Source organism: Odocoileus virginianus, chromosome 8 (genome assembly GCF_023699985.2).
Source record: "Odocoileus virginianus isolate 20LAN1187 ecotype Illinois chromosome 8, Ovbor_1.2, whole genome shotgun sequence".
Lineage (NCBI taxonomy): Eukaryota > Metazoa > Chordata > Mammalia > Artiodactyla > Cervidae > Odocoileus > Odocoileus virginianus.
This window is the reverse complement of record NC_069681.1, coordinates 19609339-19625018: the sequence shown is the minus strand read 5'-3', so window position 1 is coordinate 19625018 and position 15680 is coordinate 19609339. Positions and strand designations below refer to the sequence as shown.

Sequence of the window (15680 nt, the reverse complement as noted above, 5' to 3'; positions counted from 1 at the left end):
CTAAGAATTCAGCTGCTTTCTCTGGGGAGCAAATACAGTAATCTGATATTAAGTGGCAAGCTTGCAAGCCTTTTAAGTCTAGTCTAGTGAGCTGAAGTGGGCACCAGCTACTCTTCATTGCTCAAGTAGTGAAGACCATGTGGATGGTTATAAAGAAAGGCGCTCTGGAGGTTTGGGGCCATGTTGCTGCAGAATTAGCTTAAACTTCCTGTGTTCACTTTTGCCTCTAAATAGTAACTGTATAAGGCAGAGGTAAGTTGGAATGAACTAGTACTTTCTAATAAAAGGATAACCATGATAATCTTGATCATATATGTTTCCCTAAAGCAGTGAAATCCACTTATTCAATAAAATTGCCATAGAAAAAAGAAAACGAAAAGCTTTTTTAAACTTTTATTTCCCCCCCCAGGCAAAAATTGTACAGATTTTGTAAATACTGTGAATGTTTCACATTGAAATACACCGTATATATGGCAAAGCTTAAGAACCATATCACATTGTTAATTTCTAAGAGTCAAGGATATCAGTTGTGATTTGCTACAATCTTGTTTCTTTGACATTTTCTTTTCTGTGTGCTTTGAAATTGGCTCTCATCTTTCTTTCTTTTTTCCTTATTTTTAGTTTCTGAAGCCACTAATGATTCGACAATGGATGATGTGGTTGAAAATCATGTTGCAGACCAACTTTCATCAGATATTACACCAAATGCTATGGAAGCTGAATTTTCAGGATCTTCTCCAGCCAACTTACTGGAACGACCAACCAATCATACAGAGGCTCTCGGTCATGACCACTTAGGACCTAATGATCTCACTGTTGGTGGATTTTTAGAAAATCACGAGGAGCCCAGAGATAAAGAACAATGTCCTGAAGAGAATACACCAGCATCTTCACTCAACAAAGGAAAGAAATTGATGCATTGCAGAAGCCATGAAGAGGTCAACACTGAACTAAAAGCACAAATAATGAAAGAGATCCGAAAGCCAGGAAGAAGTATGTATAATTAGAGACAGACATCAGATTCAATTTTTGTATGTGCTCTAAGAAAAAAGTCAAATTAACTAAAGCATAGATCTGATTTTAGATCAGTCTTGAGAACAACATATCAGCTATATAAGATCCCATTCTTTATTCAGTCAACATTTACCGAGTATCTGCTATATCCAAAGTACTGTGTCAGGTGTGGTAAGTAAGGAGGGATAAGAGTAGAGGAGGGGAACACACAGATAAAAGTTACACATGGTTCCTCCATGACAGGAACTGACAGTCTTTTAACATTCTGCCAACCAGCAACTGGAATTTTAAGGTAATAGAAAAAAACCCCAAAGATGTAGTGAATATTAAATGACTTCATATCTGTAAAGTTCTTGGCACAGTACCTACCCACCATCTTAACTTTTAAGATTTAAACTAGAATAGTGACAGGGAGGTGTTTAGGCCAAAAAACTAAAATTATGAAGCTGTCTGTTATATGAGTAGAGAAGAACTTAGTGAGATAAAGTTTAAATATTCTTATTGATATTCATTCAGAAGATTTGGACAAATCACCTGCTATGATGGTGCCCATGGGTGGTCCAGAAGTGGGTAAGACTCAGTGCTGGTCATTTTAGGAGCTTATAGTCCTTGACAGAGGACTATTAAGTTTTATGTGAAAACTTGAAATAGAGAACTGTAAGTTTTATGAAAACTTGAAGTTGAGACAGCACTCTTGTTTATTTTTTTTCCCTCTCTTTTATTCACCCCCTATGTTAGCTGTAATTTAGAGTTTGTTATAAGGTTGGATTTTTGTAAAGGCCACTTCTTATTTTTCAGTGGCACTACCAAAAAGCTGTTTACTCGTTCTTCTAAGCTGTATGTTTGATACATACATGAGTTCCCTAATGAGAACTTTTACCAAGAAAAGGCAGTGTTTGACAAGTTATTTTATCTTTGTTGATGTCTGATGAAATATATGTATTATAAAATCTCTAATGAATGGTGAAATTTTTAGGTAAACTATTTTTGGTTTTGTTTTAGTATATCTTGATGTGTAGTAAACTGTAATAGAATAGAAATAGAAAGATAGAATAGAAAGATATTGAATAAGTGTGCAAAGTAACACCACTTTTCTTTTTGCTTCTCTTAAGAATATGAAAGAATCTTCACTTTACTGAAGCATGTGCAAGGCAGTTTACAAACAAGACTAATATTTTTACAAAATGTCATTAAAGAAGCATCAAGGTAAGTAATCTGTTGTACATTATCGTATGATGAAATGAGTCCCCAGTTTCTATAGTTGGTATTTTAACAGTATCTACTTTATACTTGTGTTGTTATGCATGTATATGACACACCAATGTGTAAATAAGTAATTCTCTCTTGTTTTTGGTTTATTTAAAGTTAAGGTCACTTAAAAAATAGCCACACACAATTTCTTTAGAAATCATGAACCCTTTCTCTCTCCACATTACAGGTACTGGCATTATTCTCATTTATCCTACTCTGTGGCTTTTTGATGTCTTTGTATTTTACAGTCTTTCATTTTTCTCTGTATATTTGAACTACAGTTAATATTAGTGATTAAAAGTAACTGTGAAAGGCAGTATTTGAATGCAGGAGTTCACTCGTACGTGGGAAAACATGTAATTAAGGGACGAGAGCCGGACAAATGAGCCTTATTCTGATTGCTTCAGTAGCCCAAGATTATGTACTTTAGTACAAGGAATGTGGATCAAGATTATAAACGGTGACCACAAAGTGCAATTAACTGGAAAGAATAGTTGTATGAGTTTAGTGAGTAAAAAAGCGTTTTTTAAATTTCTCCTTCAAGACTTTTTAGAATTCTAGTATTATAAGAAAACTTAAGGTTTATCTTATCTGATCTTCCAAGATACTGACCCTTTAATTATGCACCCCACCAATTTCTTCCATGCTTCATGTAAAGGTTTTTATTTTTTTTAAGATAAAGCCAGTAATCCTTTTTTTTCCCCCTCTATGAGTGGCTAGAGCATGGGCTACTTTGAAGTTTCAAGATAAAGGCCATAACTTTTTATATTGCTGATTTTGAATATTTAACCTGTTCTGCTCTTTATATAACATTCTATTAACTCAAACTTCATCATAGATTTAGCTGTATTCCTGGTGCCTGAATTCTATTTCTGTTACCTTTTAGAGAGTTGTATAATATTATGGTGGTTAGTTGTTATTAGTTTACAAGTAGAGAGGAAGTAGGTGTCAACTGGGCTGTGTTTTTGGAGAGTAAAAAGCATCTGCATACTTCTGTACACATACTTCTGTACAAAAGCATTTTAGTCTACTATATTTATTACTGAAAAAATTTAAAAATTTTCACTTGAACTTTTAACTGTTTGCTATATCCTATAGTGATGATGTCTGATTGTCCTTAACTTGTTGCTGGTTTTCAAATTATAATAGTAGAATATCACAGTTTAAATGTGACTGCCCAAATTTCATTTCTTCCCTTTTATGGGGGATTATATTTGCATTTTATTCATATTCCTTTCAACAGTGAACTTTCATAGAGCATAAGAACCTACTGGAGTCATTGCTTTGGGAACCCAGATTCCTGGAATGTTTATAACCCTTGTATTTATTAGGTTTTTCCCCCCCTGGTTTTCTTTTTTATTGTGGAAGAAATAACCTCTTATCCATTGTACCTAGGCCTGGATTGTTTGTTTTAGAAACACACTATAATACTGTACTGATAAAATAATTTGCTAAGAGATTTTATATATCATAAAGTTGATTTTTCATTTTCATTTCACTTTGAAAAATCTTCTCAAGGCAGTTTTTCTCTTTAAAAAAAAATTATACCGATATGTAACTATTTGTTAAAAAGAAATTGAGAGTGCTGTTATACTTATTTCTTCATACAGGTTTAAAAAAAGAATGCTAATAGAACAACTGGAGAACTTCTTGGATGAAATTCATCGAAGAGCCAATCAGATCAACCATATTAATAGCAATTAAAAGAAAAGAGAATGTGGCCACTTATTTCACTACCTTCTCCAAATACAAAGTAAATACAAGACTGTTGTGATCTTGCATTCATTTTTTGACATGCATTGTTGGCTTTTTGAAATACTAAGAGCAAGTCTACAGATCCTTTTTCCATCATTTTACAGTGACCTTTTCTTCATTTTGGTTTATTTTTGTAATGTGAAAAGTATCACTCTAAAAAAACATTTTTATTTAACAAACTAAAAATATTCCTCCAAATCTCTTGCTTGTCATTGACTCTTGCGTGTCAATTTCCCTCAGGTTCTATTTTCTTAAACCAACCTTCAAAATTGTCACCTCTGTTAAGGTTGAACTTTGCCAAAAAAAATAAAAAAGAAGTTACTTTGTAATTTTTGGGGAAAAAAAGCACATACATTAAAACTAGGCAATGTTTTGTATATACAGTTATTTTGGATATATTATTGTAAGTTGTACAAATGTATTTTGAAGAATATTTAAGAAAAGCACTTTTGTTATTCCATCAATAAATGCTCTATTTTACTCCTGTGTGGTTTAGGAAATAATCACATTTAAAGTAATCATTTAAAACCATCTTAAGATAATGGAATTTTAAAGGCATTGCTTTTTAGCATTGGAAAAATACACCACTTGAAGTTCACATTTGTTAAACCTAACTGTAATGACATGTTACATAATCTGCATTGTCTTTTTACTCTGTTCTTAGATTTTGTTGGCCACTCTGACACACTCCGTTTCTGCCTAGACAATGGAAACGTATCTGCAGATAGGCAGACTCTTTAAAACTGTTTCAAAAGCAGACACCTTTGAACTCAATTGGTTTCCTTACTTCCTTTCCTTCAACCCCTCTCTTTTCCTTTCTCACCAGGACTGTGGCTGGCACTAAGGTGAAGCTGTCAGGGAGTTGTAACTTTGGGGGACACCACATACTCTGAAATGTGTAGCATTTAGCAGCTTGATGCCATGCTTGCAGAAGTCCCACAGCAGCCTGCGGGCTCCAGGGGATCTCTTTGTTCTGCTCTGCTGTTACACTTAAACTGTCCATTTCCTTCAGAAGCTAAATGGAAAGGAAACACATTTTAACTGACTTTGTCGGTTCTGCATTCTTCCTGAGTTGTCCAGGATAAAGAAAAGTCAACGCTATTCACTGTCCACCCTCAGCCCACCGTGCCCTCACGTGTCCTTATTGAGGACTGTGAGCCTGTGGCCTGACTCGCTCACCATTCACAGGTCACTGCTGTGCCTTGTGGTGTGCTTCGGGGAGAACGAGTAGAAAAGAAGGCTAAAATACATTTAGGTTAAGAGAGGGCAAAACAAACATAAAATTACGGTAATGTGGAAGTATTTTTAGGTTCATAATATTTGAAAAACACATACCCTTATCTTTGTACACTTCAGCAGGACATTTTTAAAATTTCAGGGGTATAGGAAAATGAAATTGTAATTTTTGTAGAAAAGCATAGATAAAAGTGGAGAACATGCTTGAGCTCTGTTAATTCAGTGTAGGGGGTTCAGAACTCTCCCAATACTGAAGACAAATGCTGTCAAGAAAAAAACATAATGTAGTTACATAGTATTTTCATATGTGGTTCTTTAAACAATTTTTTTAACCTCTAAAAAAATACCTCTAAGCAGGATATCACTTAGTAAATGGAATTGTTAAGGTATTAATAGCTAGCTGCAGTAACATGGCTAAATTCAACATGAGATACACAAAATCCAGAATATATTGTCTGCTTTTAAATTATATATGTTTAGATTCTAAGATTAACAGAAGAGATTACAAGTCATTCAGATAAAAGTTAGTATTTAACAAGAATATTTAGTAAAGCAACTCAGTCTGTTCCAATATTTGGCCACTTATCAGAATGTTCTTACTTGCATTTCACAGGTTGATCATGAGGTGATCCTTTAGACCCTTGATCTTTAGTATATTTCAGGGTATGAACCCTAGAGGGAGTTGGGAAGAAGCAATTTGTTCTGTCTCCTCTTGCCCTTAATTTCTCTGCCACCACACGCTACACTCTTATCCCAAAATCTAGTCACAAGCTTTGAAACTCATCAAAATTCAAGCTTAATATTCCATTTCTTGCAGAGCTTATTTATTTACTTTTTTGTTTTTACAGATTAAGAAACTGGGGATGTTAGTTAAATTACTGAACTACTACAGCGAAGGGGAAGGGGGAGTACATTGAGGGGAATATCATGTCTTTTAGGTCCTTTAGATCACTGGATGGCTGACTGTAGGCTGGACAAGTGATGTTCTCCAACAGTTTAATCTTGAGGTTAAGAGTATTTTTGGTAATGTTCTTACACGTGTCCCATTTGTCAACCGATTGAGTAATGCTTTGCCCTTATCAGTAAGCTACGTCAGTTTGGTGTACTGAAGGCTGAGGCTCATTTCTGTCCTTTCAATTACCTTGTCACCAGGAGAGTAGCCACTCTGCCTTGTGTGATGTGAGCAGGTACCTCCCAGGGCGAGAGGCAGAGAAATTCATAGGGACTATTGCGGATCATGGAACTGGTGTTGGATTATATTTTCATTCTGTTTACTAAGGCAGTTCTGAAAACTCTTTTATCACAGAAACAGTGATGTGTCCTTTACTAGTTAGTTCAAAGATTTTACATCATTTTATGCAGTTGAATTCCAGAAGAGAAACTGTTCTCTCTTAACTGTCGTCAACCTTTATTGGCTATGAGCTTTTGACAATGACCCTTCTGTTCAGGTTTAGTCCAATCTCTTGTTTCTTGAGGGAGTAGAACCTGTCGTTCTTCATCTTAACTGTTTTTGACCTGTATCCTTTCTAAGAGAGGGCTCTCTGTTACCTATTCCAAGTGATAAGTGACATTTTCACCTAATCAGTCTGAGGTTGGGATGATCATGGTGAAATACTACGAGGATGTATTCTGTCGATGGACTTTTCTCTCCCCTAAATACTACGAGGATATATTCTGTTGATGGACCTTCTCTCCCCCAATAATCCCTTAATAGATAATTCCCTAGTGAATGATTATCTTCATCCTTTTTGTCACAAGTGTCTTTGCTTTCTAGCACAAATTACAGCAGTATGCAAATGATTCTCAGATAAAATGATGTTGACAGTATTTCCTTAACGATTTGTGTAAAATCTATGCATAATTTTCATTATTCTAACTTGACTTTTTTCTCTCCATAAATAAAAATAATGCCTGATGTTTAGTTAAAGTAGATCCACTTTTGCTTGATTTTGTTAGTCCTGGTCCACTCTATTTATTTTTAACACATTGTTTAGACTTGCCAACAACTCTTTACTGAGAATCTCTCTTTTTTCCCCAGGCTGATAAGTAATTGCCAGAGAGGGTGGGGCAACACTCAGAGGAATCATTTGAATACTTGTTCACTGTTGTTGAGACTTCAAGGACTTCTGCTTGTCCTTCTGAGGTGCTAAAGGCTCTGCCTGTACCGTACCATCTTTGGATTAAGATGAGGTTGTATGGTAGGCCAAGGCCTAGGGCAAATATTTGATTTCTGTGTAATTTCAACAAGCTTGAGAAAGATAACAGAAAAGCTAGAAACGCAGGTGCATTCCCTAGGATACTGGGGGTGCTGAGAGTACCAGGGGATGACTTGGACACTCGTGGCCTGAATGAACTCTTTCATCCTACAAGGCCAAGAAAGTTCAGCAACAATGGGGAAAAAAGATATATCATTTATTTTACTTTCATGATTTTTTTAAGTCCTCCCCAGAAGTAGAAACTTAAATTTTTAAAGACCTACATCAATCATAAATGAGCTGAGAGTAACAGAAGGCAGAAAAGCCACAGAGGGTATTAGTCTCCTCAGTAGTTATGAAATATTCCCCTTTCTCAGGATACATGACATAGCAACTGGGGAGCTTTGGAAGCACTACAGAAACCAGCTAAAAGGAATGCTTGTTTTAGGTTGGGGTGGACAAATGAGCCCTTGTTGCTAGCGAGGTGCTGATAAATATTTACATGAATCCTATCAAAAATAGTAATACCTGTGTTCGGTTCTCTCAGGAAAAAGATGAACGGCCGATCCGCTTTAAAAATAGGAATCCGAGACCTTTTCAGTAACAACAGAGCTGCAGGAAAAAAAAGTAGAATCCCATTGTATTTTCTCTTCATTTGAGGAAAGTCACTATTATAATTGGATACAAAGTCACTTGATTTTTGAAGAAATAAAAGCATCCTAATGATACAGCATTGTTTTAGTGTTATGATGGGGTGCAAATGGGAAAATTAAAGAGAAAAGATAGCACTTGGCCAACACTGTGTCCTATTCTCAGAATATTTCATGGAATAAATTCCTTCCTGAAGGTAATTTTCAGAATGACTATTCCTTATTTATGGGGTCATGGTGCAGATCCTTTTCAAAATGGCTCTTTTTCTCCCATCATTTTCAAAAACTCGATTCTGTTAACTTCTTTTTTAAATGCTCTTATCACACCTGGACATGGGGTTTTAGTGGGAAGGCTTAGAAGTGTGAAGGCTGAACTGGATGAGTCTAACAAAGGGGGAGATATAGGCCAGCAGCATTCCTGAGTGTTGCTGACACCCAGTCCTCTTAGGCACATACCTGTGGCTGCAGATGCCTTAGTTCCTTCCTCTGAAACCTCGATCTTGGCTTTGTGGATCGCTTCAGAAACATAAAAGCCATCTTGGCCTAAGCAGAGGAAACAGAAATGGGATTATTTGCATTTTCTTGAAAGAACAGGCTTAGTTATAGTCTTGCATGCTGCTTACTGTGGAAATAGAGATTTGGGAAATTTTAAGGTGCAATATTTTATGCAACTTTCAAAGCCTCCAATTTGGTTAAGTACCTAATAAAGTGTTAGTTGCTCAGTCGTGTCCAACTCACTTGTGGTCCCATGGACTGTAGCCTGCCAGGATTCTCTGTCCATAGAATTCTCCAGGCAAGAATACTGGAGTGGGTTGCCATTCCCCTCTCCAGGGGATCTCCCCAACCCAGGGACTGAAACTGGGTCTCCTACATTGCAGGCAGATATACATTACTGTCTGAGCCCCATCTAATAAATAATCCCACTCAATATCCAGGGCTGTAGCCCCATTTTTTCAAGTTAATTTTCAAACCTAATTTCTAGTTACTGTTGAAATCTTTAGTATTTCTAAAATTTCGGTGTATAAGAATTGCCAGAATATGTGTTAAAATGCAAACTCCAGAGCCCAGGAATCTGCACATTCAGCAAGCTTCTGAGATGACTTCCTTTGAATGCCTTCTTGGGCTGCATTTTAAGAGCCACTTTTAAATGACAGACAGAGGTTTGTACTATGGGCTTTAAAAGGCAATGTATTAAAAATATCTCATGCCATGTGACTGCATTCTGTATACTGAGCATATCAGTTATGCAATTACCTTGCCTCATGGGCTAGAATCTGCAAAGAAAACAAGAGGTGAGAACTATAATAGTTGCATGCCAACAATTTCAAAGGCATTATAAGCTTAGCAAGCAGGAATTTGAGTGGTAACATTAGAGGAATGGACAGGTTTTTATAATTTAGCCATCCATCATGTTTAAACAGTTTGCTTGGTACTTGATGATACAAAGAATGAAAGTAAGAATCTTGAGAATGAGAAGAAACTAGAAATTCTCTGAGGCCACACACTTAACCAGAGATCCTGTTGGGCAGATGCAGGTGTTCTGACAGCAGATACCATGCCCATTCCCACCCCACCCTTCCACACGGATGCCACCACCTTGCAAAAGTGTGTTCTAGTCAATTCTAGCATGCCCTGGAAAGGGAGCATGTGTCAGGAGTCTTAAACATCGTGATGGACATGCTGTATTCTGAGGGGGCTTCTCTGTTTTAGACTAAATTGTTTTTGAGTTCTCATATACAATACGAGGGGCTGGTGAATGAATGTTGTGAGAGAGTACGACCAGCAGAGTACAGGATATGTGGCATTTCATCTGTCTTGTAAATAAGGGAATTGTGAGTTGGCTATGCGTTTGCTGTAAGGAAAAGGTCTTTTTCAGTGCCAGTGAAGGGGACCAGACAAGGGCCAGAGGGAGAGAAAAATCGATGCAAACATTCACTTGGCATCACTCATCCTAACACCAGTGCAGAATTTGATTGGTTTTAGCAGTTGATCTTTTTCAGTAGCATTTTTTAGAAAATCTATGATCAATAACTAGCCTGTCTGGCTAACTCACTGAGCAAACTGAAATGTGGGACCCAAATTAGAACTGTGTTTATAAGGAATGGTTAATGGTCATGAGAAGGTTTTACTAATCTGTGACTTCATTACTATCTAGAATGGCATCCAAATATTTAATGAAATGAGCACAGGTTCTCTATCGGCTAGAATATAGCTGAATACGTTTGTGTTAGAGTCCAGGTGCCCTGGCAGACTGTGAGAAATGGTGCCAACTGGTTGGTATGAGTGAGTTTTTCAGTAGATGGACATGGCTATTTCAGTTTCTTGAAACTGCAACTGAGGAGCTTTTTTCTCCGTCCTATTACAGGAGTGGCACAAGAAGTGACATTTACATGTTTGCACAGACATAGGCTTAAACCCATAGCCTGGCATGCCTCGACATCCTCGTCTCCTATACATTTTATCTCTGGTAAGAGTTAACATTTCAGAAGACCAGCATTTGTCATCAAAACAAGGATTCAGGAGTCATCTGTGGGTTATGTTTTTCTTCTTGCTTGATCTTGTATTGCAGATCCCAATTTGCTTACTTCTGTTAAGTGGCTCTGGATATGTTATGCAACTAATGAACTCAGCCTAGAGGATCCTCCTGGCTTTGGGCTTATTCTCTCCTGCAGTGTTGGCAACTGTCTAATGCCATTGAGGGCCATTCAACCTGTTTCCCCAAAATTTGTTCCCAAGGTTGTTTATATATAAAGGGTTCCATGAGTAATAACATGGGAAATGCAAATTGAACAGGCTTGTGCTTTTGTTTTTAACAGTGGACTTCTTAGAGTGGCTCATCTGTTCATGTTCATGGTGTTCATAGCTCTACAGGAGCACTGTCATATGTAGTGTTTAACCATGGAACAACTCACATGATCTCCTGTCCCCAAATTTACCAGGTTAGCATTCTACAGAACCTACTTTGGGACGCTAGCTGCCTTCCCCTCAATAAACCCACTCATACTACATTTCAATATCCAAAGCAAATGAATAAACTCTTCTTCCATAACATCTTCTGTGTTTCCATCTGAACCTTCCTTTTTAGATTGTGAGCTCCTAGAAAACAGAAGCTGTATTATTCATTCTAAATATTTGTTACCTCACTCAACTAGCATAATAGTGCTTGGTACACATAGGTGTGTAGTAAATGTTGGACGAATGAATGAATACTGGGGGCTCACTCCACACACTGTACATTTGTTTCATTTCCCCCATAAAAACAGCTACCTTAATGTCCTTTCATTTGATTTTCACTCATAAGGAAATGGTTGGTGTCTGTGGACTCAGGGGCATAGTGCAGGAGTCCTTGGCAAGTGTCATCTGAATGACAAGGCGCCCCCTTCCCCTTTGTTAGTGGAGCCCACGGTCCTTTGTATGTGGTTGGCCATACTCTAAGAAGGTTTGAGGGTTTTCATAATGTGACACTATAAACATAAGATTTGCAAAATGTAAGTCAATAATCTGACATTCCATCCTCAACTTCTCAAAAAGTCGGACAAACATCATTGGCTGTGTCTTTTGTCTCCCCAGATATTATTACTTAATATTGGCAATATTAATGCTTTGAAAAAGTTATTGCCAGAATCTGTTTCTAGTTTATCTTTCTCCTCTTTCTCCTCTTCTTGTCACTTAGTTGTAGATGGAGAGTGTATGTCACATAGCACCCAGCCCAGAATATACAGAGTGCTGGAAAGAACCTGAAATGGCCTCTGCAAGTATGTGGTCAATTCCTCTCTCCATTCTTCTCCTCTAGCCCACTCCTCACATCTTGCTTTCTTGCCACTCTCCCAGCCAGCTTTGTTGAGGTGTAATTGACATGTACAATGTAAATTTCAGGTGTATGATGTGATGGTTTTAGGTATGTGTATATTGCAAATAAGGTAATATACTTTATATCTGTACCCTTTGACCACCTTCAGCCATTCTCCCCACCCTGGCCACCACCACTGTGTACTCTGATTCTATGAGTTTAGCTTTTTTTTAGATTATACTTAGATTTTAGATTATATATAGTATATGTGAGATCATATAGTATCTATCTTTCTCTGACTTAATTCACTTATCATAATGCACTCAGGGTTTTTCTATAATGTTGCAAATGGCAGGATTTTCTTCTTTTTATGGCCAAATAATATTCCATTGTATATGTTGACAGTTTTCTCCATGACTGTTATAAATAATGCTACCATGAACATGAGGGTGCAGATATCTCTGTGACACAATGATTTCATTTTCTTTGGATACATACCCAGATAGGAATTGCTGGATTATATGGAAGTTCCATTTTACTCTTTTGAGGAAACATGATACCGTTTTCCATAGTGGCTATACCAATTTACATTCCTACCAACAGTGTACAAGGGATCCCTTTTATCCACATCCTTACCAACACTTGCAATTGCTTTCTTTCTTTTTCTTTTTGGCTGTGCCGCATGGCTTCCAGGATCTTAGTTCCCTGAGCAGGGATCTGACCTGCGCCCTCAGCAGTGAGAGTGTGGCATCCTAACCACTGAACCACCAAGGAATTCCAAACTCTTGCTATTTCTTATCATTTTGATAACAGCCATTTTCAGTTTCTGTTGAGAAATCACTGGTTGTCTTATGGCGGTTCCTTGTGTGTAACTTGTTTCTTCTGTCTTGTATGCATGCCTAGTTGCTCAGTCATGTCCAACTCTTTGCAGCCCCATGGACTGCAGCCCACCAGGCTCCTCTGTCCGTGGGTATTCTCCAGGCAAGAATACTCGAATGGGTTGCCACTTCCTTCTCCAGGGGCTCTTCCTAACCCAGGGACTGAATCTGGGTCTCCTGCATTACAGCCGAATTCTTTACCATCTGAGCCACCATGGAAGTCCTCCTCTCTTGCTGCTTTCCAAATTCTTTGTCTTTAGACTATTATGTCTTTCAGGGTAGCCCTTCTCAAGTTCAACCTATTTGGGGTCATGGCCCTCATAAATCTGGATGCCCATTTTTCTACAATTTTGGGAGGTTTTCAGCCAATATTTCTTTAAATAGACTTTCTGTCCCTCTCTCTTCTCTTTCTGGGATTCCCATAGAGTATATATTGTTCCATCCCTTAGTGTATATATTGCTGGCTTTGAAGAAAGCCAACTACCGTAGGTTTTCTTCACTCTTTATTCTTTTTGCTCCTCTTACTAGATAATTTCAAATGTAATTCACTGAGGTTTTCTGTTTTTTCCTTTGCTTGATCAATTCTGCTGTTGAAGCTCTCTTAATCTTCAGGGCAGTCATTGTATTATTAAGCTTTAGGATTTCTGTTTTGTTTTGGTTTTTTGATAGTTTGTTTCTTTCTTGAACTTACTTATTTGTGTACTGTCTTCCTAATTTTGTCTCTCTGTGCATTCTTGTAGTTTACTGAACTTCTTTAAGAGGATTACTCAGAATTCTTTGTTAGATAGTTCATAGATCTCCATTTATCTATGTAGTTGAGTGAGTGAGTGTTAGTTGCTCATTCATGTCCAACTCTTTGCAACCCCATGGACTATAGCCTGCCAGGCTTCTCTGTCCATGGGATTCTCCAGGCAAGCATACTGGAGTTAGTTACTGGGGTTTTACTTGTTTCTTTGGCTTGTATCATGTTTTTTTAATCCTTCATGCTCCTTCATTCCTTGCATTAACATCTATGTATTTAAAGTAAGCAGTCTGCTCTCCCAGACTTTACAGATTTGCTGTGGCAGGAAAAAGACCTTCACCAGTCAGCTCCTAGCAGCTATGGATGGGTGAGGCCTTCTATCAGGGTCTCTGTTTGAAAAAGGCTATTGCTTATGCTCTGAGGCTGCAGGGGTTGCTGCTGGCTGGGCTCTTTGGTTGGGTGGGACTGCTGGCTGGACTGTGCATTCAAGTGGAGCCACTGGGTGGGCTTCCTCTTCATGTGGAGCTTCTGGCTATGTTTCATGTTCGGGTTGAGCTGTTAGTTCTGTAATCACCTCTGGTTGAGTGAGGTTGCCGGCTGTGTTCCCTGGCAGGATGGTACCACTGACTGGATACCATGATTGGGCAGTTGTGGGCTGTGCTCTGCAACCATTCCTGGTCAGATGGGGACTCAGGGTGTGTTCCCTGACTGGGTGGTGCTATTGGCTGGGCTCTGTGTCAGGTGGAGTCACAGGCTGGGCTTCGGCTTGGTGGTACCATGGGTTGAGCTCCAAGGTCGTCCACAGTCCCTGATCAGGCTTCCTGGTTATGTGGTGTCAGGGACTGTGCTCAACAGTTGGGCAGGGTGTCTGACTTAGCTCTTTGCCCAAGCAAGGCCGTAGGACAGGCGTCTTGGCAATCTGGGTTCTCTGGCCAGGCTTCCTACATGAACAGGACATGAGACTATGCTTGGCGGTTGGGGTGGGCTGTGAACTTGCTTTCCTGCCTGGGTGAGTTGGGAGTATGGTGGCCCTTTCACCAGAGACCCAAATCCCAGAAGTGCCAACTGAGCCCTCTGGCCAGATGGGGCCACTGGCTTGGCTCTGCCCATGGGCATTGCTCCTGGCTGGGGATTTTGCTCAGGTGCCACTGCAGTATGCTCTTTTAAGGTGTAGCTGCTGAATGCTGTAGTCTTTACCCCCTTTCTCCATCTCTCTGATCCATGAGGCAAGACCTGATTGGGTCTGCCAGGATGTGTCCTGAAACACTCAATGCACTGGATGAGCCGGATGTCCACCTTGGGCCTCTTCTCTCACTGGAGAAACCGTGGACCGACCAGCGGGCACTCTCAGTGCAGAGCTGCGTCAGCCTGGAGCGGGTGGTGATGTGGTCAGAAAAAAGCCACTCCTCTTACTTTCTTTTTATGCCTTTTTAAAAAAGTATAACTTTATTTATTTACTTTTGGCCACACTGGGTCTTCATTGCTGCACGGGCTTTTCTCTAGTTACAGCAAGCGGGGGCTACTCTCTAGCTGCGATGTGCGGGCGTCTCACGTTGTGGAGCGTGGGCTGTGGGGCACATGGACCTCGGTAGTCACAGCGCGTGGACTCAGTAGTTGCAGCTCTCGGGCACCAGAGCACAGGCTCAATAGCTGTGGTGCACATGGGCTTAGTTGCTCTGTGGCCTGTGGGATCTTCCTAGCCCAGGGACTGAATCCATGTCTCCTACACGGGCAGGTGGATTCTTTGCCCCTGAGCCACCAGGGAAGCCCTTTCTTCTTACTTTCTAATGTGGTCCTTCTCAGTCTCTGTTTCAGAGGGGTGCTTCAGCCTCACCCCCCAGGTGAGGGCATTTCTAAAATGGAGACTTGCTAGTTGGTCTTCTTGGGAAAGAGACTGAAGTCTGGAATGACCTATGTTACCATCTTGATGACCTACTGCAGCTCTGCCCAGTAACTTGTATGGCATAAGTTAACTTCAGTTCACAGCCAAACAACTGGCTGGTTTGTTCATTCACATTATAGAAACAGGGAGCTTGTGTATCTTCCCGAGCAGAGGTTGGAAACCAGTCACAAAAGTTAAGAATAAGGCAGTTTCTTCAAAGTTTCAAGTTTGTGCACAAGGACTATTTCTTAGATTAGGAAACTTGGGTTGGTACCAAAGCCTGCTCA

The 15680-nt window shown here is 39.2% G+C and overlaps 2 protein-coding genes across 8 annotated transcripts in view; one reads left to right on the top strand and one right to left on the bottom strand.

Moving 5' to 3' along the window:
* The window catches only part of INTS6 (integrator complex subunit 6), a 97091-nt gene that overhangs the window by 74293 nt on the left and 7118 nt on the right, over positions 1-15680 (top strand). For 3 of the 5 annotated variants that reach the window (XM_070471281.1, XM_070471280.1, XM_020899622.2), the window contains 3 exons: positions 622-993; positions 2127-2220; positions 3876-4500. In XM_070471281.1, coding sequence (XP_070327382.1) covers positions 622-993; positions 2127-2220; positions 3876-3969 — 560 coding nt within the window. In that variant the 3' untranslated portion in view covers positions 3970-4500. Of the gene's footprint in view, positions 1-621; positions 994-2126; positions 2221-3875; positions 4501-10466; positions 10569-15680 lie in introns of those variants that run through there. The other 2 variants (XR_011489012.1, XR_011489011.1) reach the window with 2 other exon arrangements.
* SERPINE3 (serpin family E member 3) overlaps positions 380-15680 on the bottom strand; it is a 36195-nt gene continuing 20894 nt past the window's right edge. For 2 of the 3 annotated variants that reach the window (XM_070471282.1, XM_070471283.1), the window contains 2 exons: positions 8558-8644; positions 380-8063 (listed from right to left, as the gene is read on the bottom strand). In XM_070471282.1, the coding sequence (XP_070327383.1) occupies positions 7825-8063; positions 8558-8644 (326 nt within the window). In that variant the 3' untranslated portion in view covers positions 380-7824. The remainder of the gene's footprint in view (positions 8064-8557; positions 8645-15680) is intronic. The other variant, XM_020899625.2, reaches the window with a different exon arrangement.